General features: G+C 35.9%; 1 protein-coding gene across 8 annotated transcripts in view; it reads left to right on the top strand.

Moving 5' to 3' along the window:
* The window catches only part of TBC1D32 (TBC1 domain family member 32), a 78587-nt gene extending 67582 nt beyond the window's left edge, over window positions 1–11005 (top strand). For 7 of the 8 annotated variants that reach the window (XM_071548984.1, XM_071548983.1, XM_071548981.1 and 4 more), the window contains 6 exons: window positions 2714–2783; window positions 3584–3699; window positions 4651–4805; window positions 6271–6414; window positions 8158–8346; window positions 10336–11005. In XM_071548984.1, the coding sequence (XP_071405085.1) occupies window positions 2714–2783; window positions 3584–3699; window positions 4651–4805; window positions 6271–6414; window positions 8158–8346; window positions 10336–10455 (794 nt within the window). In that variant the 3' untranslated portion in view covers window positions 10456–11005. The remainder of the gene's footprint in view (window positions 1–2713; window positions 2784–3583; window positions 3700–4650; window positions 4806–6270; window positions 6415–8157; window positions 8347–10335) is intronic. The other variant, XM_071548980.1, reaches the window with a different exon arrangement.
* Window positions 11006–26347: the final 15342 nt, after the last annotated feature.

The following is a 26347-nucleotide window of genomic DNA, read 5'->3' as shown; positions in this document are numbered from 1 at the left end:
GGGGTCGTGGCTGCCTCGTGAACACCAGTTCCCCAGCCAATCAGAGCAGCTTGCTGATGCATGGACAAAGACCTTGAGCCTATCAGAACTTGTTATTGTCCTCGTGTTTACCCCAAAACCATATATAACTTGTTCACCCCTCAATAAAGTTTGAACGTTCCTGCTTTTAACCTTAGCGCATGGCTCTATCTCTATGAGAATATGCACATGTGACTAGAAGCCTGAACCCGGGGTCATGTCAGGGCTGGCTGGCGAGGGCACGAAGACCCCTCTCACAACGCACCTTCCTCAACAGTAGAAAATTAACTGAGTATACTAAATCAGAGGTATGGGCATCATTACAATAGTCCAGTCACAATATATTCTTGCAAGTGTACTAGTCAACTTTGTATCCATAGATTGCAATATGCAGTATTTAAACATTGCACTTGTTTTTAATAACATTTTTCAAAGTTTAGTAGAGCATTTGAGGTTCCTAGGTCCAGTTTTTAATACATGGGAAGTGGTCCCTTGTGTATTCTAAATGACTTTATAGTGTTCTAAAGACTAGTCTTCCCAATCTGTTAAGTGGTAAACAAAATGGAAAATAAAAATTTGACCTAGGACAAAGAACTACAGTTTGTGTTTTCCCATTGTGAGTTGTGGATTATCTGAGTACAGAGCTATGATTATGTGAAATACAGTGGTCTGAAGCAAGAGTTTTTGCCGTGATAAGGTACTGTCTGATAAAGAATTATTATTCAATCCAACTATGTTAATTGTATCTTCTTTCTCAAAACAGGGAAAAATATCAAAAGAAAAACTGATAGGGAGAAAACCCTTTTCAGCAACTAAGAAATTATTGCAAAAGTGAAGAAAAGCTAATGAGAATCATTGAAGTCAGTTGTGTTCTTTTAATGTTATAGGAAAATAAGCATTCTGTACTTCTGTAAACTGTTACAAAATGGAAACTGGGCTCAGACTGTGGATTGTGATACATCTATTTCTCATTAAACCCTTGCTGGACTGGGAACCCAGCTTGTGCTTTGCCACCTGCAGGAGGATCCACCTCAAAATATAGGAAGGGCTGCATTGTGGCTCAGAGGTTGTTGTACTTCTTGCATCTACCTCTTCTGCCATTAAACATGGTGGTGTTAGGACTGACTTAGCCATTAGCCACAGAGAACTCATTCAAATTCCCCCTATTTTCTAGGATGCAAGTATGCCACTTACCTTCTCAATTGCACACAGGAACTTGAAAATGAATTGACTTAGTTTGGTAATAGTAGGCTGAGTAAACAGGTAACTTGGAACAGGAGCTGTAAAAAGTTATGAACTGTTTCAGTTATCTCTGTGTGTTTTTAACTGAAATGCCCTGTAATTTTATATGTATTCTTCCAAATATTGCATTGCTATGCAAATAATAATTGAACTTCTGTTCTTTGGATTAAAAAAACACTCTCTGATGTGTGTTTACTATTTCAATCCCGTCAGATTGTTGGATAAATTCATTTTACTCCAAGATGAGTTGATTTTTCTTAAGTATAAATGTATTTGTCAAAAGCACAAGGTTAATTCCTCATGACCCTAACACTTTAAATTATTGTCCTCAATGAAAGTTTTAAAATAGAGTGGGGGTTTTTTCTTGCCGTATTTTCTCTGCTGAATTGTACCGTCTCGTTGTTGAGTGTAATTTTGCTGTATTTTTCATAAAATTTGCAACATTCCTCAACTTTTCGAGCAGGCTGCTTCTTCAATAACTTAGTCCCTCTTTGCTTACCAGTAACATAGAACACAGAATGTTTACCTGAATGAGTAGCCAGGGAATCCTCCAATTTGATTCCTCTCTCTGTCTGAGGTTATAGATAAAATACATATTAAGTTACTGTGTGATCTGCTTCATCAAATTTGTCATTGACATGAATATATTTTAACTTCTGCTGCCATATCTGTTACTTACTCTTTTAACAAATGTTGTCAGTTATTAGGGGTTTTGTTTGTTTCATTTGTTACTGTTTTTTTAAGTAGCACTTTCAAAGAAAACTTTAAAACTTTAGTCTTTCAGCTTTGTAATTCATAATATTATTAGTCTGTAATTTTTGTCTCTGGTACAGTTATATTAGATGATACATGTACATGATAGAAAAAGTGTTAATTTTTAATTGAATTTAGACTTTAAAATTTTAAGAAAATTCTACAATAGAGTTTGCTTTAATTTTTCTAACTTGGATTTTTAATTTAAAAAATATAGAAAATGGAGTATGTGTTACTGTGTGAAAAAACTGCACAGAAATACAGGATTTTTTAAATCCATCAGTTATAAAGTTTTCTGTGATTCATATCAAAATAGAATTTTCTTTAATAAAGTTGGAATTACACCTAAAAAACTGTAAGACCACTGGAATGGAAGAAAGTAGATCAGAATATGTTGACTTGTCTGATTTCTAGGCGAGAAAGGTTAAAGTTCTACTAAGAAATGGGACTGAAAAAGATGTTGCTACCTTTTGTCATGCTGTTAAGCTACTAAGCATGAGAATTTCCTTATAAAGAAAGTGATTTTCAGTAAAAAATATATATGAAGAATGCATGTTCTTGATGTATCCTTTCCAAACTCTACTAAACTAATTTTGAAGTGTTCTCCAGAATTGGTATTCATACACAAAAGAACCTTTGCATTAGTATTCAGTTAAAATAATATTTCTCATAATAATTAATTTATTTTGTTTTGTTTTAGCCATAGACACAGATGTGAAGAAAGAAAGCCTTTCATCTGTGCAGCAGCTTGGTGTTGAAATGACAGTCAGGTACATGGGATTAAAGTATTTCCCTAGAGTATTTCTAGGATTTGTTTGATTTTCATGGAATGACTTTAATGATACTTAATCCATCAACTCATTGTTTTATACCTTTAAATCCAAGGTAAACTAAAAGAAAATGAATTCTAACTGTAAATGAAAAAGATATTAAGGCATAATTAAATTATCTTTACAGATTATATATGTTATCCTTTATTTTCATAAAGACTAATTGTAACTTGCTAGTAAGATTTACTTAAAATTGCATTATCCTGAATTATGGAGTTTTTTGTTCTTTACATTACTTCTCTAAATGGTTCTGTTTAGCTAAGTGTAGTTATGTGCCATTTAAACATTTTATTTGGCTGGTAATTTGCAGAGCTGTGATGAAGGAAAAGCTAAGATGTCTGTACTTCCACAGATTGCTATCTTTAGCATTAATGATTGAGTTCTGATTATAATAATTACATGTGCACTATACTTGAATTCTAAATATTGTATGTGAAGAAACTGAGCCATGTCTGTTAGAGTACTTGCCCTCCCCACCACAGTTTCTAAAACTGAACTAAAAAGATTTAGGTGAGAAATTGTTACACTGAGTAGCAGTTGTTTAGTGTATATAATTCCTAGGTGGAGCATAATAGGTTTTATTTAATAATTTACGTGTGTATCTGCAACACAGTGTTAGAGATGAACAATGCTATGACATCTTAATTTAGACAGGCTTATTAATATGAGGTTTTGAGCTTTTTAGGAATTAAAAAATATTTAATCTTTAAACAGTTTTGGTTTTTAACTTTTTGTGTTAGATATGGAAAATATTTAAACTTGCTGAAAGAAGATGCTGAAAATGGGCTGTGTTTTGTGTTGGTGAATTGTGAGAAATTTCTGAAACAACAGCAAAGAACAGTGGTATCTTCCCTTTGTATCCTTTGTTGATGGTATAAGTTATATTGCCTAAAAATGCCAGTGGAATTTGAAGTCTTTCTTTGGGCTTCAGATAGTGGTGAAGATGTGTAATATTTATGGAAAGAAATTTTTTAAAAAGCAGGACTTTTACTTTGAAATTTTGTTAAGTTAAAATGCACACTCAGTGCACCCAAGAAAATATTCACCCTTTTGTTCCTTTACTTTTTTAGAAGTGCAAGTCTCATTCATTTATGTCATCAACTCTTTTTGAGTGGATTCACATATTTGTATGTGATAGTCTGCAGCAATGCAGCTTTGAACATTAATGAGTATTTGTGGTACTCCCACAATATCAACACTGTTTATGGTATTGTCTGTGTAATAATAAGTGGATGTGATCTGATCAACAGGAATGTTTTGATTTGTGACTCTTTTAGATCTAATGTGGACATTTTTTAATAGAATAGATAGACCTTTCCAACCAGCTTTGCTATATTCTTCATGTATTAGACTTATATATCACTGTTAAATTACACTTCAGATATATTAGTCAGAATATGCTTAGTCTCTTTTTTAAAAGTTTTCTTTTGCTTTGTTTTTTTTTCCATAAGTTTGACAAAACATATTTTCCTCCTCTACTGTTCTTCTTTCTTGTACTTTATAAGTGCAGGGATCTTTGCATTTGCTTGTTTTTTGTTTACTTTTGTTCATTTAGCTTGACTACTTATGGACTGAAAAAATAATCAGTCTATGGGGAAAACAGCTTAAATTGTTTTTCTTAATTCAGTTTGAGAGACAATTGTGCCTCAAGATTCTGCCTTTTGTGGAGCTCTGTTCTACCCTTGGACCATCTCTAACAAACCAGCTCTTGTCTCTGTGACCACAGCCTGGGGAGTAGAAGGGCTGTGGTTTCTGCAGGACGGTGAGGAGGAGATCTCTGCCTGAGTTCCTTAACCTTCTCATTCAGGCTGCTTGCAGGACCACTGTGCTGGCTATGACTGGTTTGCGTCTTCCATCTTCCTCATAATGTCAGGGGACAGGGAGAAGACACTGATGTTTCTTCAGCAATTTTCATGTCTTCTTGTTTCAGCATTTCTCTGGCTACCAAGACTGCATTTATCCGTAAGAATTTCAAATCTATGTCTTTCTGAAAAACAGCTTTGAATGTTCATAAAGGAGACTTGATTAATTTCCTTTATTGTTTTTTTTATTTAATGCTTTAAATTTTCATTAAAGTCCCCTAACCAAACATATGACCCTGAAAAATTGTCTCAGAAAAATAGAGATTTGACAGTTGCTCAAATTGTTGTTTAAAAAGAGTAAAATAACAGGTGGACTGATGGTAAAGACAATGTTATTGAATCTTAAAGCTGACAGTAAAGCAAACTTTGTTAATGACATTAAATTCTTTATGAAGACTGCAATTCTGTTGAATAACCTTGTTTAAAATTATATTATTATAGTGTGCAAGTCTATCCAACTGATTTTTTGTTTTAAGTAAAATTATCAGTTTTGAAAATTATTTACGTTAGATTGTATTTAGTAAATTTTAAAAATTACTACTGCATGAATACTTTATGATTGACAGTTTTAAATTATTGGTATTTTGGATCAAATTTGTAGTATAGAAAGCAATTTCTTTCATTAGGGTGTTTCCATCTATTTAAAATAAAACCCTTTGTACATTGTCTTGTCACCTTGAATATATTGAAAATAAACTCCAGACCAACTGTAGTCTCTGCTAGGGAACTCTGGGGCATAAGAAGCACAGAGTAGATTCTGTACCTCTTCCGCATTCAGTTGATCTGTCTTGTCACTAGAAGTGATGACTGTGTTGGTCCACTTAGAGTGCTGAATCTGTCCCTGAGGTTGTTCCTCATAATGAAATTTGTGCTGAAGTTTGCTGCACTGTGTGACTATAATTGTATGGAAAACCTTTGGTGCCAAGGATTCATTCCCTAGAAACTGGGTGTTAATACCAGAGACTTCCATAGTGATAAAACCTCTGCTCCTTTTATTGCACAAAATAGAATTTCACTTACATCTTCCACACATGCTGCAAAGAAATGTACACTAAGAAAACAACTTCAAATACCATAGAAGTTCCACTCCACCAGTAAATGGGGGAAAAAAAATCTAACAGAAATTGGACTCATTTTTCCTTCTGTTCCTTTGTTTCTCCAACCCTTCGACAATTAAAGCCTATGTGCAATAAAGAACTGAACTCCTAATGCAAAGGGATAATCAGGATATATTTAGCAACACTTTTCTTTAGTTTTGTTAGTTTTAGTACATGTTTTTATTAAGTACTTTCTTTTTTGTTTATTCTGTTTCCTGTCTCTAAAGTAATCAGAATGACTTATCTACATGTAAAAGTATATACTTTTATATATCGTTCTGAGCAAAGTATTAGAAAATAACAAATTTTTATGATCTGTCGTGTTAATTTAAAAAAAACATTGACATGTTACAAGTAGACTGAAACAGAGCTTGAATTGACAGTAGTCAGGGAAACTGATGGCATCTTTTTTGGATCAATGACAATCTAAAACCAAATTTTGTTGTTGTTGATAATGTTGTTGTTAAGCAGATTCACCTGCCTGTTACAACAGTGGAGTATGGCATCCATCCAGTCTATTTTTGCAGTGCTCACCACATTGAAATGTTGCTGAAAGCTGAGTTGCCACTTGTCTGTTCAGCCTTCCACATGTCTGGTTTCACTCCATCCCAGGTAACTGATCAAAGTATATTGAAATATCATCAACCTTTTGACTGAAATCCACAAAATAAAGAATACTGAAGAACTACTGGGTTTTTTCTGTGCAGCAGTTGTGTGGTGTTTATGAAACTGGGGATGAGAAATGGTACTGAACACATAGTGACTTAGAGCATCTGAAAATAGAAATCAACTGACTGGTAGAATAACGACAGCGTACTGGAGCTGGTGACCTTCATGTAGAACACTTCATAAAAATAATATGTGCTAAACCCTCAGTTTTGGCATTAAAACTAAACCAAATAGTTACATAATAGGAAGCAGTTCCAGTGATATTAGAGCAAAACTGATTTTATATGAGCTAACATATCTATTACAATCAGGTAACACAATATTCTTTTACATTAAAGTGATACTACTAAAGAAGAATAATTATCTATAATGTTAGCTTTCATTTTGTGTGCTTAAACCAATTCTTTGGTAGTATGGAATGCTATGTATGAAGCATTACTTAAAAAGACTGCAGTCACGATGAAGCGTAAAGAGCTTCGTGCAATAATGAGCTAGATTGCCAGTGCAAAGGACATCTCACCACAGTAAGAAAGGTTATTGCTGTGCTGAGGCAAGGAAAATATTTTTCATCTTACACCTTCAAAATTCTTTTTTGCTGCAAGATTTGCAGCTGAAGAGACTTCTTAATGGGGGCAGATGCCAGTGTGATTTAGACATCGGTTAAAATAGTCAGCCTGGGGCTTGGTCCTTGAGGAGAGAAGATTGCAGATGAGGGAATTTATCTCAGCATAGGAATGCAGTGCTTGTAATAAGGTTCTTTCTTTTGGGGTGGGAAAACACAAGGGCACAGTCACTCCTTCTTCAGCTATTGTGCAAATTACACTGTATGCTCTTTTAATTGTGTGCATTCAATAATAGACTAGTTACTGTTCTAAACTGTTAACAAGGATTTTTTCATTTATTTATCATGTTACTGAAAGGCCAGTGGTAGGTGCCCCTGTATCTTCTGTGTGATTTTGCAGTTCTACTGCAGGGTTAAGAAGAAACAAACTCTACTGTGGAAACAATTCTGATGTATTTGATTGTGTGCATTAATAAATACATCAAAACAGATTTACTGCCAGAGTATGGCTGTTGTCATCTAATTAGAATTCTGGTACTTCTCCTGCTGCATATTTTTAAACACTTTAAGGACTGATTAGCAGAAGATTTGTGGTCTAGAACTAAATTAAATGTGCAGTATACATCTTAATACATTGTAATTTAGAACAGGAAAGAAGAGTCACTAACTGTGTTCCATACCCACTTCATTAAATGAAAATGTATCTTAGGGAAGGGCCTAACGTTCATTTATAAGAAAAAGAACTAATTTAAAGGAAAAACAACTCTGAACACACCTTCATCACTGTCATTACCCTTTAGGCCACATTTAAAAGACCTGAAAAAATATGATCTTTGTGTTCATTGGACATTGAGTTTTATGTCTCAGCCTCAGGAGTTGCTGGAATATACTCAAATAAGTGAGATGCTTGGATACCAGGTGTTATGTTTGGCTGAACTCACTGGAGGTATATTCAGAAGCTGTGCTTTAAAAAATGGGGCTTCTTTTGTACCTCATCCCTTTAATTTTTATAACTAGGATAATGTTATAGGAAAAAGGTTCTGTGGTATAGAAAAGAGATAAAGCTGATAAATTATGACAATGTTTACAGTGATTTAATTATGTATAATTTCATTTTCATCTAGATTTGTCTGCAATGGATAACTCAGTGTTTCTGGAATTACATGGACTGGAGTGAGATCTGTCACTACATTGCTATATGTATTTTACTTGGCCCTGATTATCAAATATATATGTGTATTTCTGTGTTCAAACACCTACAGCAAGACATTCTGAAGCACACTGAAGCCCAAGATCTTCAAGTCTTTCTTAAAGTAATGGTTTCTTTTTTAATTAATCAGTTGGTGAGGAGAAGCAAGGCTGTCAATACTGAAAATATATATGTTACTTAATCTGAAACTCTCATTGAGTTTCATTAGTTGTTTTAAGTGAGTGGAATAATATTTGAATTTTATTCATTCCCTGGCAGGAAACTGTGGTATAGTATTTTCCAGAGAATAACTTTCCTGCATTTTGTTCTAATCAGTTCCCTTCATAAGCAAACAGTCACTTAAAGTCATTCAGTTGTCTGTGTGTGGACCCAATCTCATTAAGATATATGCTTTCTAGAAGAGGTGGTTTTACACAGTGGTCTCTTACTGAAGCTTGAAGAGATGTGGCACCAAGCTCAGCGAGCTGTTATATTGAAGAGATGCCAATTATTGTACAACCAGCCACACAATTTCATATTATTTACATATTATAAATTATGTTTTGGTTTATGATTTTTTGCAGAATACTGCTTAGGTGTAGCTGCATTCATAAATGGATACAGTATTTTACTCTTCTCCACAGAGACATTTTTGCCTTTTTCTCTGTTCTTTTTTCTCCTGTCAGAATTCTTGTGAGAACTAGATTATCTGCATCTTAGTCTGTCCTAAGAATAGTTTTCTGACTCGTTTGTATCCAACCTACATGTTCTTAAGTATGAATAATATGTCAGCTCAATCAGTTTCCTTGAAAATGATTGGTACACAGTATGATAAATGTATTGGGTTTTCCCCTGGTTTTGAACAACGTGGCTTAAAAACTATATCTTGATGGCATTACTGGATAGTATATGTAAATTATACAAGAAAGAATTTGTATGTTGCCCCTTACAGTATAAACAGGCCAAAGATTTGGCACAGTACTGCTAAACTAATGAGAAAAAACCATTTATTAATGCAGTACTGGAACATTTACAATTCAGTGACTGATTACTACAGAAAAAAAGCAGTTTATGGCATACTTAAACTGTACTCTTGCTTCTGATAGCTGTTAATAGAAATTAAAAAAAAGAAATTAGAACCATAGAGTGGTTTGGGTTGGAAGGTAACCTGAAGACCATCTAGTTCCAACCCCCTGCCAAGGACAGGAACACATTCCACTAGACCAGGTTGCTCAAAGCCCCATCCAACCTGTCTTGAACTCTTAAGGGATGGGGTATCTGCAGCTACTCTGAGCAATCTGTTCCAGTCCCACCATCCTCACACAAAGTCCCTCTTAATATCTAATCTAAACCTACTCCATCTTTGAGTTTAAAGCCATTTCCCCTTGTCCTGCCCTAGATGGCATTCAATTTCAGATATATCTATATAGTATATAGATTTTATATACCACCGTAGTCAGCTTTCTCACAGTGCATGAAAAGCAACTTGGAAGGTAAAATTATACCTTTGCTTTCACTTGTGTGTAGGGGATGAGAAAAACAAAGCCCATTTTGAATTCCTGTTCAGATTCCCAAGTGCAGCCTTCCAAGCTCGAGTATATGTGATGATACAGAAATATTTAATCTGCTTTTATTTCAGCATTTCATAAAGGTCTTCATCATTGATTTTAAAAATACATACCAATATTTTTAAAAATACTGTTAGTCTGCTGATTTTCTTGAGAATCTAGGTGCATGTAAAATCCATGCCCTGTGCTGGAGTAGAAATATTTCAAAAGAATATTTTAGTACCTGGCTTTCCCTTCTTAAAGCTTACTTTGTTTTTCTTAAAGATCTTCAATGACATGCTTTCCAAAAATGAGATAAACAATGTCCACATGAAACAAAACTATCTGATACCTTCTGATATCTGTAATTAGAAAACACCTGTCTGGAAGCAGGTGTTGCCAAATCTGCATTTCTACATAAAATGTAATAAAATCTATTTTAAACACCTAGGCTGTGACAAGCAGAACAAAATTAGTTATCTTTGGAAGCTTAGAATTCATTAAATTTGCATTGTGCATATTTTTTTCCTAGCTAATAAATGCTTTCTCTGTCTGCTTTTTTTCAGGAAGAAGCACTCCATGGATTTCAAGTAAGTGATTATTTAGATTACATGGAAAGCTTGGAGGTGATCTACAGACCTATGCTGCTGAAAGACATGAGGACCATAAGAGGACAGAATACATAGATGAAGCAAACAAGCTGCAGTTTTGGTTACTTGAAAGGATGCTTATTGGCTGATTGATACATCAATCTCACCTAAAATCAGCCAGACTGTTTAAATGTACATGCTGTAAAATGAATAAGGAGAGTTTTCAGAATATAGTTTTTCAAAAGGAAGTACCTTAAATTTGATGACCACATTTTACCAAACAGGCTGTATGTACAGTCTCATTTTCAGTTAGCAGAAGGCAGCTTCAGAACCCACCTGTAGGATGCTGAAGTGTCTTCCTTAAAAGCCTTGAACCTCTTTCATTGTATCATTGTCATCTTCTTGTAGCACAGTCCTAAAACCTTCATAATTTATTAGGGTATGACAGATGGGGTTTTTTTAATATTTAGAAAGAACTCCTATTGTGTTTTCATGTGCATGAAAAGTCAACAAATGAAAAACAAATTCCTATCTGACTTTGTGGGTAGTGTTAAGGAAAAGGGATGTTCAAATGCATGTAAATGAAAAAACACTTGATATTCCTGTCTTTTTTTTTTGAATAAAATAAATCATTTAATGTCCTGTCTGAATTAAATTAGAATCTTTAAAAATTACTGGTTTTCAGAGATATTAGCAGGCCACTCAGGAATTTCTCTTTCACTTATGTAGAGTGTGTGTGCCACATGGAAACAAAATCTAAAATTATAAAAATTAATAAAATTTATTCTCAAATTTCTTTTATGAATGTATTTATATGAGAAAAATGGAGAAAAACTGTGATCTGTTTACTTCATCCTACCCATCACTAGGTTAGCATTTTCTCCTCTCTCCCTTGTACCCAACCTATATATTATCTTTAGATTGTTTGCTCTTTTAATTTTGCAAGTTTTTTTTTTTTTCCCTTTTCAATTCTGTATTTTATTGGCCTCTTCTGTTCAGGGCACTTCAGCGGTTCTTAAAGGCACTTCCTCAGTAGATGCAGTAATTCCCATTTCTCTCTACCCTGTATTTTTCATTCTCTGTTACAAGAGACATTACACTGAAATTACTTTCGTCCCACCTCACCTGCAGAACTTTATGGTTTGAAGCTGTTTTGTGAGTTACCCAAGTTCACTGTCTGAGTATTGAAAGGTTGATGAAAGAGTTCAGACAGTGGGATTAGTTTGGCCTACAAGGCAAATAGGTTGGATATCAGGAAAAGATTTTTCCCCAGAGCATGGTTGAGCACTGTGGTCACAGCACCAAGACTGTCTGAATTCAGGAAGTGTTTGGACAATACTCTTGGGCACATGGTGTGACTCTTGGGGATGGTCCTGTGCAGGACCAGGTGTGGTACTCGATGATCCTCGTGGGTCCCTTCCTACTTGCATACTCTGTGATTGTATAAGGTTTAGAGACTATCTTGAAGCAAAACTTTTGGAAGAAGTTCAGAGCAGAAGCATCTATGCATGAAGTGAGACACACTCGTCTGCTTTATTCTCCTGTACTATGCTAAGCACAGAACTGGCTTGTTGCACACTGGCCAACAGCCTTCACCTCAGAGCACAGTACTGATCTTTTGTAGTATTTATTCATAAAGGCAGCTTTGACTCATGATCTCTGACTTCAGTCTGAAGGCTGTCTTTCTACTTGCCTAGCCTTGGTAACTTACCAGCGCCTGGAGTTACAAAGTCTTTCCACAAACTGCTCAGTCATTCTTTAGTGTCATCAATATCAAGTTCTTAAACGGCATTTTTGTAAACAAGATTACTTTTCGCACAGTCTTGACAAATATACCTGCTCTCACCATGAGATACTCATTTTCCCTGAGTAAATTTGCAACAATTATTCTGAAGTCTCTTGACATTTGTGCTTCCTCCTTCAATTACCCAGAGCTTCTGAAAGGCAAATACTGAATATATCTTTTTATTAGGAGATCTGTGCATTCTTAGGATTTCAGTTTCGCTTCAGCCAAATAGTTGCATCACTTCTAAATGAAATGAAATGTCCTGTTTCTGCCATTACCTTTAAAGAGATTTTTTATTTGGTAATTATTTAGCATAAAAAGTTGGCAAATTGCCCTGTACCTTGTAATATCAGACCCTTAGTAACTTGATATTTCCAATGATGTTGCTTTTTTATCAAAGAAACAAGATTCAGCTCCTCTAGCAAAAAGTTTCATATCAGCTGTATTTTAGATGAAGTCATCTTCATACTGCAAAGTGTAAGCAATCAGCATAATTGGTCACGTTTCTGCTGCAGCTTGTTTAGAAACTATACAGTATAAATTCCCCAAATGCATCCGAGTAATGTAGGTAATATTACCTGATGGTGTTACATAGTGAAAGTTAGGCATTAAGTAGTTCTTTATTTGGTTAAAAAAGTAGAGAAAATACTATGTTTTGTCAACACCTGCAATAACATTTTTATTACAGAATATCTGGAATCCCCAAATATTTTGATTAGAATTCATGATGTAATAAATGTTTTAGAAGTCCAACAGAAACCACAAATGCTGAGTTTAGACTTACACAATATTTTTACATTCCTGTGAGACAAACTAAATATTACTGTAAAGTTCTTGAAAAGCAACTTTGCTAGATAAAACAAATATACATAAATTGAGCACATACATGAATTCAAATTATAAAATACAGAACCTGCGCTGAAATTTCTGAAATTATATGCACCCTGAGAGTGAACACTGACTAAGGTTTTGCCACTAATTTTTAATTTTCCTGACTCTGCATTTCATAAGTTCAGGAGTTTAGCTTTTTTTGCTGTCTAGCAAAAGTATATTTTAAATATTTTTGGACTTTAGTGAACTGTTAGCTCACCTGCATTAATAAAAAAGGCTGGCAAGTATGAGGAAAAAATTATGACAAGAACTGATGGAACCAAGTATTTGCCTGACACAGAGGCCAAAGAATGTTATCAATCCTATAATATCTATTCTTTTAACCTTAGTACCAGTCTCTTTTTTTTAATTTTTTTGCATATATCTCAAAACAGCCAAATAAACATCCAGATGGTGAATAACTCTAGAACACTAATGTATATGTGTTTCTAGCAATTCCATGCATTTTTAAAGAGACCATGGTTGATTACCAATTATGAAGTCATCAGTTCATTTAGCAGCAGCAGAAATTTGTCAGGAAAAGTGTCTCTTGTGCTAGGCATATGAGTAACCCAGGGACTCTTGCCATCTAAATAGCTGCCATTTTGTATTTCTTATCCCCCAACAAAGAAGTGGGAGACACTGCAGAGCTGGCAATATTAACAACTTCTATGAATATTGTATCAAATTAATCCAAAAAGGTACAGTACGCAATAACTGGGAAGAGGAGTCAAATACAAATAGCAAGCAAATAGCCTGACTACCATGTGCTGCTACTGGTAAAAGCACTTTTAGCATTGCCTCCAGCAATTCAGTCCACTGTAGTTTCCCCATCTGCAAAGCAGCTACATTTTCATACAGTCCATGTAGGAGCTGAGATCATTAATTAGAGAACATCCTTAAAACACTCCAGGCATGAAAATTCTATGCAAACTTAGCTGTTAATAATATAAAATTCCACTGTGCCCTATCACAGAAACAGCACATTGATATGTTACAAGTAGACAAATAGAGCTTGAAGTGGCAGTAGTCTTTTTTGGATCAATGACAATCTAAAAACAAATGACCATTTTAGCAAGATACCTGAAGACATACTCACATGTTATATTACCCCCAGTTTGAAGACTCCTCCTTCCAGCTTTACTGGTTTATATATAAATTTCTCCATTCGCTTCCCTATTTTCTTTCAGGGAACTGTTCTATTCACATGTAGACAGTTTCTATCTCCAAATCTATTTGTATTTTTCCAGTTGCCTGTTCCAAGTTTCTTTTTCCCTGCTTTCCATCTTGATTGTATCTACCTCTCTCAGGCTTTTTCACTTTCTTATTTTCAGCTGTCTCATTGTTCCAAATCCCCAGTGACAGTTCTTAGCACTAAAGGATAAGAAGCATTTCCTTGATCATACCTAAAATGTGTAACTAAATATGAGTTAAAATAAACATAATTGTGCAAACCACCGCCCCCCACCCCCCCCCCCCGCCGCCCCCCCCCCAGAAAAAAACAACAAAAAAACCCAACAAAACAATAAATTCCCAGCTTGGAAGAATTTAGAAGCCAGTTATAGGAAGACATGGCACTCCCAAATAAGCTATCAGCAGTTCTTACCCAGGCTCCTAAGCACAGCTAACTCTGCCTGTGTCATATCCCCTGACCATCAGCTGGGATGTATTACTGAATAGAAACATCTGTATTATTTCTAAAAGACATGCAGTTTCCAGACTACCTCCTTCAGCTATCCTCTGCAGCATGACTCAGCCTTTGGGGATAAAAATCAGTAATATATGAAAATATTTTTCATCAGTTGGTGCCTGCCCTGTTGCTTTTTGACAAGGTGTTTTACTTCTGGAAACTGAGTACTGGTCTAAAAAAAATAAAAAATGCTTACTTGTTTTTGTGAAAATGACAGTTCTGCAGGTGGAAATGGTTTTCCCATTACTGTATATAGTGTTCATGCAACAAGAGAAATACTGGAAGTGGAAGCAACTAGAGGCTTTAAAACAGAATACTTTAGGTGTTGTAGGAAAAAAATTAGATCAGTGGTAAATAGTTGCACTCTAAACTCTGGGTTGGCTGTTTTAAGATGTCTAGCTCAATTACTAGATCAACAGATAAACAGTCTCAGCTTCTCTAACCCATTTTGCATTGTTTTAAAGTACTTTTCAGCTAATTACAGCAATAACCCATAGACTTCTGTAGGAGCTACATTTGAGTAACATTAAAATATCCCAGTAAATAGGCTGAATTTTAGTATCGCAGGCTATCATTAATGACAAGAGATCACAATACAGAATAAAAGCAGAAGAACTCCCGAGTTGACATTCAGAAGGAAGTTGGAAAATGCCAGACTAAAACAAAGCTATGGTAGCATATAATGCGCAGCACTGACACTACTTTGTGGTCACTCAGCATTTCATCACCTCCAGCATGAGAATCATCCTTTACAGTCCAGATAAATAATGGTGGACATATATTCCCTTCAATCATTTACAGTTTTGTTATAGGGACGATACTTTAAGGATGATAAGAAATTTGGCAAGCAGAAGAGTTAGCATCAGTAGAGTTTCAGGATATGTGTTTTCTCTATCCCTACTAAGAGCAACGCTCAGATTACCGCAGGTCCCTCACTCACTCGTGAGTTACAGCAGCAGATTCCCAGGGAAAGAAACTGCGAGTCTGTAACCATTTGAGAAGTATCATACATTATTGGCCATTGTTACTGAATACCAGTCATTGAAAGCAATTCCTGTCTTGAGGAAAAGGGCAGGTTCATCAGGGTTTTCCACACCAGTGCAAGAACACATAACAGGAGTTGTAGTGCAAGGGGATCAGAAACTGCAACAAATTCAGTGAAGTAGGTGAAATTATAACAACATTTCCAGATGACTGCCAAACTCACGGATACTAGGTAACTGTCATACACTTAAGGCCCTTCGAGGTAGAGTGTAATTAAGTCCGTTGGAGAGAAGATTGCTTGGTTAGATTGTTTGAAGGGGATTTACTCACTGTCAGTGATTACTTATGTGGAGAGGAGATTTCTGATAACACCTTTTTGATCTAGCCAAACATCTTCCCCCTCACCCCACCCTCCAAGAAAGCAAGCACATCACCAACAAGAAAGTGTGAGATATAGGAATGAGGGGCTATAGTAACAAACTGGGAGCAGATGTAATTTTACAGTGCAGATAACTAACCAGGAGAACACAGTTTTTACATAATAAATCAGCAGGTCAGTATTTTCAGTCATGATCTGATTTTATGAGATACATGCAATTCTAGAACATGTCATTTTAAAACATATAATCTATTCCAAGTCCACAGCACAAGTTGTACAGTGAGTTAGCTCAGAGATCTTACCTTTTGGTCCCTACAATATATTTTTAAAAAATAATAACTCGGGTAGTATCAGTGGGATATGATCTCTTTCAGTTCCCTTTGATATATTTTAGGCAAATCATAAAACATTATTCCCCCAAACCAACACAAGGAAGTAGAGATGGAGAAATCTCAGACAGAACAGTGAAAAAGAATTATTTGAAGAATTTAAGAATGGTAATAACAGCATACAATTTCCCTTTTTAATTATAGTTGATGCCGAAAGGGTTTTTTTTAATTTTTCAATTTTCATATTTTGTAGATTTTAGGAACACAGTAGATGTAATGCTGTAGATTTTAGTGAATTAATATTTAGCAGCTTGTAGCATAAAGTCCTTCTATCTCTACCCCTGCTCCAGAACAGGCAGCTAAGATCTGCCAGCTATTTAGTCTCTTCCTCAAGGTACCTGATTAAGGCATATCAGAAGAGAACATAAACATGGAGCAGTGTGACCCGAAGCCCTGGAGAGCGTCCAAGAGACCTTTGTGTGCTGAAGAAGAGGAGGTGGATGAAGACAGAGGGTCCCAACGACCCCAGCCCCAATTCAACAGGGGTGGGAACTGGAAGGGGACAGAGGTGGAACTGGACATGTGGACAGTAGTGATTAGATAGATTATATTATAAAAACTATAGAACTTAAAGCTTGCACACTCGTGCGTGGATGTATTCCTGGATGAGCGGGGTTGCTCATTAAAGTGCCTGCCCATTATCTTATCTCCTACAAAACTTGGCTCGGAGTCTTTTTTACAGACTTTTACGGCAACATAGTATATATTCAACATTTGACTAGTACTGAAGATAAAACTTTAACTAGTTTGAGCAGATAAAAATTCAAAACATGTTTAAAATGTAACATTGTATTTGTGCCAGAAGAAGTTACTAGTATTTATTTCCCATGAAGAAATTGGGGAGCTGCAGTGTTTGTGCTGTTTCTGCAAATCAGTGGACTATATTCATGACATTTCTTCTGGCATTGTGTTTATTAACTGATCAAATGCAAGTGGACAGAGGTACAGCTCTTCAAATCTAGATTACTCAACTTAGTTTCCAATAATTTAAAATCTCTTTTCCATATACACAGATGATGTGCTTTCATATTTCAATTTAGTTCAAAATCTAAGCTAAAGAACATTTCTTTTGTTAATTTCAGACTATGAACAAGGTACTAGTTTTATTACTTCACCAAACAAGAACTGATTAAAAATGTTTTGTATGCTCAGCAGAGCGTCAGCAAAAAATATCTTCCCTGTTCCTCTGATACCAAATCATCAGCAAATTAAAAAAACCCCCACAGCTCCAGATCATAATACTGTTTGAATCTGTTTCATCACAAAAAACACAAAAGATTTTAAAGCATAATATACAATCCAGTGGTGCATAGGGAGGGATCAACATGGTTTGAAAAATTAGTTTAGATAAGGTTAAATTGGGAACTGACACTTGACTAATATTTCATCAAGTCAGTTTCCTGCTTGGCAATAGAATGAGACAAGGAGAATACATGAAATTCGCTTAGAGTGATGAATGGAAAAAGCAAGCTGTTTTGGAGTAGGTTTTTTAAGGAAACAAACAACACAAAAAAAATTCCAAGGGAAATTAACCATTTGAAAGAAATCAGTGTTTTCTCTCTCAAAAGATTTTATCTGCTCTTGGTATTTCCTGTGCTCTAACTCAAAGCCTATCATGGTATCACATTCATCCATGTTGTAGGAATTAGCTCCTTTAAAATGGACTCAGCTTTTAAAATGGTGCTTTATTTAATACAGACATTCACAAGCGAACACAACAATCCATTTGAACTTCTCTCCTCTTGAAATTCTTGATGGTTCAGATAAGGTAAATTTTCTGGAGTTATCAAGGCTACCTTCTGTAGCACAATGTTTACTTAGGCAAATTGCAAGTATTTTTTTCTTTCAGATCAACAAATTCTTGATCTGTAAAACCCACTGTTTTGAACAATGCTGTAATGTGTATGCTATCACAATTTCTGTCATGGACTTTTAAAGTAAAGATTTCCAGTCCAACAGAACTTATTCCCCATGCTGATTCAGGATGGTGTTCAGTTAAAATGTTGTTTTCCCCCTAGCTCTAAATCAACAGAAAAAAGCCTCCTGCTAGAAAATAAGAAACCAAAGTTTGGAACAAATACAACTTTGGCAATGAATTCCTTCTGAGGGAAATTACAGACCTGTGAAGCCAGTTAGACCATCTGTCTAAATCACTTTGGAGTCATTTAGATATTTGTAGGAAATTGATTTTGTACAGAACCTGGAAGTGAGGGGGAAACCATAGTCTCTAAATACGCCAACCCTTTCAGACTTCCATGAAAATTTACTTTAATGAATTTTCAGCAAAACCACTTAGAGTCATGCAGCTTTCTCCCTTAGAGAAACTAATTTTATATCCTGATTAATTGCCTTCACCTTCAACGTGCAGTAGATATGAAGCTTCCAAAGCATCCTGAACTGCAGGAGTGGGAAAATCTTAGTGTAGTGTTTAACAACCATTGTTCTGTTTTTATTCAGCAACACTGCTGCAGCCTACCACTATGGCTATTCTTAGTGCCAGCTGTTTTTCATCTGTCAGGATAGAGTTTCAAACAGCTATTGACAACTTGATGCAATACTAACACACTATGCTGAGGAAAACTGTAAGATCTTCCATCCTGAAGCTGCTAGTTCATTCTTTATGGTGAATAATAATGGGACTGATTGCTACAACAAAAGTTTCATCAAATATTTTCTAAAAGCACAGTGATTCTTTTCAGAGTAGCAAACCCTCTCAAATGTCTCCCATAAAAATAGTCCCCCTCTCCATCAGCACTGCCACACAAAATGACTAGAAATTATTTAAAATATAATATTCATTGCAGAAAGAGTGTAATAAAGAACTTCTGGGCCAAGCTTTTATGTATAGCTATAACAATTTGACAAACCGCTACCTTCTATAATCCCTGCCCCTATGTTAAATACTCCCACTACTTGCACCATTTTGATTCTTACCAGATCCCCCCAGTAGCTGGTTTATATAACTAAAACAGCAGAAGGACATCATCTCGTTTTGTGGGGGTTGCTTTCTAGATGCTCAGGTAGGGAGTGGGAGCCCCATCAGGGTTGCAAGGTGAATCTGCAACATGAGTAATAGTGTACACATGGAAAAATCTCTCCTCCACTTGTGTCACAAGCAGTTAAACTGTCATTTGTTACAGTAGAGAAGATGAAACTGTCAATATCCCAATGTAAGAATAGTTTGTTTCCCTCCCACATGAACATATTCCTACTATAAATTTCAGCTACTGAAGAAGTTTGAAAGATTTAAAGAAATACATTAACATTCTTTATGGTATAGCATAGTCTGGATTTTAAGCAGACAGTTTGACTTGACTTTAAAGAGCATAGGAGATAAAAGTCAGAACTGGTCTTCTAAATGAGCCTTTCAGCAAATAGAAAGCAATAAAATAGAAAAAACCCAAATGTTTTCTCCTATTCTAACCAATAAAATAAACTCAGCACCTGCAACACAACAAAAGTTTGCCTTTGGGAAAATCCCAGTTGAGACCCACAGCAAATTTTCTCTGGCACAGAGTTTTTCTTTCAGCTTGCTGATTGAACTATCCTTTTGCTCCAGTGTGTACCACAGTGGTCAATATCTACCCGTAAGATCTTTGTATACCCATATCATTTACACCTTCTTAAAAAACAACCACAAAGTTACACAATTATTGCCATAGTATAAAATCCCAAATTTATTTTAAAGGATTGATTATCCTCAAGAAGAAGGATGAACTCAAACCAGTAGCTGTAAAGGGTTACTTGAACCATTACTTGCAAATTACAGATTGATGACAGTACAGTCATTGGAGCACTTCCCTTTTATAAGAAAATGTTCAGAGCTTACAGTTTTCTCAATGAGACTGAAACTGCTCTTCTTAGCACTGGCCATAGGCATCTTGCACAAGGCTTTTCTCAGCCTGCTATGGTTTAAAAGTTGTCAGAGCACTGTCTGGACACTTGTCCCAAAGTGAATACTCCAAATATAATCTATAACTGAGTGTTACTTAAAAGTATGAGCAGTATGGGAAACTCCACACATATGTTTTCAAAGATCTTTTGTCAGCAGAGCTGTGCTTAGTTCCTGACTGCATCCCTCCTCATGGGCAATTGCATGCAAATCTCAAGTTCTCCATGCTGCAGATCCACAGCTCTAGAACATCAAGAAGAAGGTTTGTCCTCCTCCACCTTAGCTCCTGAAAGTTCTTCAGGAAAGAGTCTTCTCCTAGTATTCATACTAGCAGTTTCTATTGCAATTTCAAAATATTTCAGTACATGGGACATAATGTATGAAGAACTCCTTGAAATACTGTAGCAATCTTGTGGGTTGTGTTTATGAAAGAGTCATTCCAAAAAAGAATGTGCTGCTCACAAAGACCAAAGGACCTAACTGCACTTTATCATTGTAGAAAAACATTCTGCTCTCCATATACTAAAGGCCAATGTTGACATTTTTTTTTTTATTTAATCCCAATGAGTATTTCACCAAGATTAGATTAAGCTATTTGAAAATTCAACTTCAAGTTTCCTCTGTGAATAGAGAAATCCATGCTAAAACTTGATAAATCTTTTCTACAAAAAGGTAGATTAAGGAATTTAGGCTAGTTGTGATAGTGAATATGTAAATTTAGAGTTATTTAATCTGCTTGAAGAAACTAAAGCTTTTGGTGTTCTGCTTCCAAAGAACATTTTAGCATTTTAAGATCAGTGAACAACAAGGCAAGACAGTCAATTTAAAACTGTACCTTGGAAAAATACGTACTTTTTTCTGTTGGCCTTGAATATTTTGATACACCAAAACTGTTAACAAAGAACAAGTTTGTTTTGTTGCTTTTTTTTCTTAGAAGTATTTTACTTGTTTATTTTCAGAGCAACTGACCTAAAAAGATCCAAATTTTTCTGCTGATAGAGCTGAATGTTAGGTAAAATTTCTAGTCAGATGTTAACATGGAGAATGAGAGCTCATAATATTCAGTAGAACTGCTAACAAACTTTGATCATCTGTGAGGTGTCTGTGCAGTTTGGTAGATTGCAATTATTATCAGTTAGTAGTTCCATTCTTTCCACAAAGTAATCAGCCAACAAAGATTAGCTCATTATGCAAATACAGGAAGTGAACACTGTGTGCACAGTGGTGTAGCAAAGATGCTGCACTGGCAGTGAGCTACTTAAGGTACAGAGAGAAATCAGAACTTAAAACAGTAAATGTAATAATAAAAAACAATTAGAAGGAGTATAAACATTAGGTCTGAGACTAAGAAATTAGAAAAGAAATAACTATCAAATTAGTATGCCAGCATGGAGCTAGAAAGCAAGGCCCTTCATAAAATAATCAGAGCACAACAGAGACCATCTGAATTGAAAATTGCAGTTTCAATGGATATGAAAGCATCATCCTCTTGCAACAACAATCAGCCCCTAGGGGTACATGAAATGAACAGAGTTCTAACCCTAATGTAGAATGGAGTTTTCTGTGCAATGCTTTACTGTGTTTACACAGCTAACCACTTCCTGACAGGACTCTTTGGTTAGAAGTAGCAGTGTATTGGCTTCAGGCAGCTCTTTTGAAATATCTGAGTGAGGAATTCTCTATGAATGTACGGCATGTATTTTGAAAGCCCCACTTGCCTTGCCTGAGATCAAGTTCTTTCCTCCCTCCCAGTCTGGCTGCTCTGAAAGTGGTGGCAACCTTACCAAGGGCAAAGAAGAAAGTACTCATCTGGTCATACCAGACAAGTTGCCCAGGCTGTAAGCTAACAAGGCACAGCCTGGTGCCATTTGGAAAGCCTTTTAGAGACATGAAAGCACATGTACCCATGATATGCCCATATAACTTTCAGACAAGAGTGATCAGCTTTGAATTAGCACATCATTGCACATCTCCATGTCAACCTAGCCAGTTCCAATTTCACTGAGAAAGTGCAAACTCTGAACACCTTGTTATAATATGGAAGTGCTCAAAGAATTCCAGATTTTTAAATCAGAAAAATAATCCATCTGGAATCCCAACTGTATGTTTGTTTAGGTAAAGTTATTCCATCAGCACTCCAAGAGATATTAAATCCTGAAAAATAGGTTAAAGAATCATACTTGTTTCTTTGTTTGATGCATCCAATTCTTTGTGTAGGCATTTGAATTGCCATATATACTCAGATCTTTCTGAAGGTGTTTTTTGTAATTTTAGAAGAATGTAAACCTTTAAAAATGGTGTTTGGATGATTCACTGCAAACTATGGATATGTGTCCTAAGAATTTGCTCAATTTTTTATAATATTTTGGTCCTTCAGTCAGTTTGACATATACAACACTGATACATTTACCATCCTATCTAGCTGCAAATTTTTTACAGCTGTGCAATTTGATCTTCTTCAGGCTTTAACCAAAAGCCACCAATAATCTGTATCTCAACTGCTTGCATTAATTCAGGAGACTGTTTTCTGACTCTCTTCAAATTGTGACTAACCCCATCTACCCACTCTGTAAAAGCCATTTGTTTCTTTGTGAATAGAGAACAGTCTCAGAGAATTACTGTTCTGAAATGCAGCAGTGCAGCACTCTACCGAGCCTAGAGATGAAAGGTACAAAAGCACTTAACCATCGAAACCATCAAAGAGGAGTTCAGACTGGAAAAATGTTAACCCCCTTTGCTAACATGTCCATATCCAGCTTGATAGGGAACATGCTCCTTGCTGTACGTTAGACTGAAAGTGAAACTTTAGTCTTAGAACCTGATATAGATGAGACACTTGCAAAAAAGTAATTACAGAGGAATTAATTGCAAAATATCTTGGTTTCTCATATTTTCAAGTAAACACCAAAAGTTAATTGGAGAAGGAGGGAGTGAACTCCAGAAAGTTCTCAGACCACTACAAATAAATAAAAATGGGAATAGACAGTGGTCTTTTGCTCATTCTATTCTGTTCCACACATCTAATGCCAATAGGAGAAATGTATTTATACTTTGTGATGACATTATAATACAGTACATTTCCCAGAATACCAAAATAATTGAGACTCAACTACCTATCAATATTTTGCTTAATCTGCCTTTGATATTGTACAAATCACTGCTGATCTCTGATCTAACTCTGTAGATGTTTCAACCTGTGAAACTTCAGATAGGAAGATCTCCAAATTGAACTCAAACTTTAAAATTTGCACCTGGCTCTTCTGTAATTCCTAGATATGTACTATATATAATACCTAAGCCTTAGGTATAATCTCAGTAAAAGAAATTTATACCAGCTACTACTGTTACATGTATAACATTTCTAAGAAAACTCTAAGGATCTGTTATTTCAGAACCTAAGGCCACAGTTTTTACTAGGAACACTTTTTCAACTTCACTTCTTTTTCTGTACTGCTTGTGCACATGACAGTGATCTTTATATGTACTGCTTCAGTGTCCCTCAGGCTCAGTTTGCCCATAATACCAGGGCTGCAGCAGGCTTATAAATACCTGCAGTAGAGATGAATTAATTTTAGGCCAGAGTTCTCCAACACAAGCTTTATAACTAATGGCCCACCCAAAATTATAGTAGCACTTAGACAAACACTTATTTGAGTAGCACTTCTCTTCATCCTCTTTCTGCTTTATCTCCAGCAGCCAGGCAGGAGCATGCAGAGCCACAGGCTGCGTGAGACTCAATTTGTAAGGGGCTCCATGATGGCATATGCCACTTCCAACATGAGTTCAAGATCGCTGAGTTTCCAGCAGATCATTTGAAACAGTCCTTATTTTTATTGATAAAATGACTTTCTGAATCTTTGCCAAAACTGAGTTGGTGATTTCCACTCAAAGCTAATATTTTAAAAATCAAAAAGTAGCAAGGCAGGTACTCCAGCAGCCTACTGTGGGAACCACACCAAGAAAAAAACAAGAATATTTTGGCCATCCCATCCAGGTGTCTGTATAAATGAATGCTACAGTTTCTTTCTGCCTGCTATTTTCCTCCACTGCTAAAAGTTAATTTTTGTTCCTTCCAAGATCCCTTTTCTGTGGGAGTGAGAGAATAGCAGCATGGTGGTTTGGCAGCTGGCCAAGGTCAACCCAACACAATCTGGGTTTTTTCTGATATTGTTATTCACCTGTTTCCTGTACTTTAAGAGGAAATCAAATACTTTGTCTTTAATTGTTACAGCTTCTTTACTTTTCTTCCACCCAGAATTATGAACAACTATTTCTGCTATATTTCACATTTTTTTAACACTGGAGTAAATAACTGGTTTGGTTTTGAGGGTTTTCTTTAACAGATAACATTTACCTCATACCATCCTTTCAGATGGTTACTTTCACAGTGTACTGACTGATGGTGTGATACAACTTTCACTGGTTTTGTGGTATCATCAGCGGTCACATTCAGCTTAAGGCAATTCAGGAATTCAGCAGCGGAAAATCTCATTTATTCTAACCCATTTGAAAAGAAAAAACATCATGAAGCATGATCAGCTGAACACAACTAGCAGGATACGCCACAGTGGCTGTATTAAGAGGGCATTCTTTCCGAACACAGAGAAAACAAATATGTCTATGACAGTGAATACAGGCTGAAATTTTGAAGCCCTTCCCAAAGCCCAGTTGCATTCAGGTTTAATACCCAGTTCTCAAAGGCATATAGCCTAACTAATTGATCAAAAGATAATCAATCAAACCTTAACCAAATACTCAGGTAGAATTTTCTTTAGTGACTATACTTGTGCATATATTAGTACAGTAGAGGATATCACATTAATCGATTCTGCATTTTCATTTCTGAAGTATGGAAACAGCAAACTCAGTGATTTGTCTTGCAGACTTGCATAAACAATCAAAAGACACCTGCACAATGAGTTATAGTAAATTTTTACAGACAGACACACAATTCTATTTATCATTAAGCTACCTGAACCCTGCACACAGTACTTGGCAAAAGATTAAGCAGGAATTTGCTGGCTTTCCTTACACTTTTCACAATATATAGTTCATTCCAACAGCACATTCCTGTTTTCAACACTCTTCAGAATGCACACCTCGTTTCACTACTGCCTTTTCAGTCAGCACAGGTAAGCCAAACGAAGTTTTTTACTATGCTCTAAAACCAGTTTCTCTCCAGGTTGCATCCAGACTAGTAGTCATCTCTGCCTGTAGTCTGAGGGCCTCTCATGGTCCTGTGCCTATGCTTTCAAGGCTTTTGTTACCATTCCAGAACTGTCATTTGACATCCTTAATGAATCTGAATTATGTTTGCCCTGAGGTGCAGCCTCAGCTCACCTTATTGCTGTTTGGTACGTATGAGTATTACAGGGCAGCTGAAATTTCATTCTGTATAGCAGTGACTCATTAAAAGAGCCTATCAGTACAAAGCATGCATTTATTATCATTTACATTATCATGGGAAAATGTAGTTTCCCAAATGCAAAAACTTTCCCAGACCTTGAGCAGTTAATGATTTTCAGCAACATTTGATATCCCTGACCAAAAAGTACCTGGAAAGCAGATGTTCCATTGGTATTTCTGTTTCACAAAAGACCCAGTAAAACACCGTGTCCTCATCTTGACACAAAAGCCTTTCTTAACATATTCTCTTTCCTGTCCAGCTGAGGGGAGGAGTGATAAAGCAGTTTCTGTTGTCACCCGGCATCCAGCCAGAATTAGCTCAACCACACTGGTCTGGAAAAAAACCCCAGAAGTATCTTACACCAATTATTCTCTTTTAAAGGTGCAAACTCTTTAGTCTTAAACAAAGCAATACTGGGTACACCACAGTAGACCTTAATTCTGTCTACAAACACAGCCCCAGGGGAGTCATTACCACAATCCATTGCCATAGGCCAGTGATTACAGTTCTTTCCCTGTTGATGCATCATGCCAGGTATTAAAATAAGAATGAATATCAGCAAATTGAGCTATATGCCAGCATGGGGGGAAC

Source organism: Pithys albifrons, chromosome 2 (assembly GCF_047495875.1).
Source record: "Pithys albifrons albifrons isolate INPA30051 chromosome 2, PitAlb_v1, whole genome shotgun sequence".
Lineage (NCBI taxonomy): Eukaryota > Metazoa > Chordata > Aves > Passeriformes > Thamnophilidae > Pithys > Pithys albifrons.
Note: the sequence above shows the minus strand (reverse complement) of the source record. Positions and strands in the feature narration are given on the sequence as shown.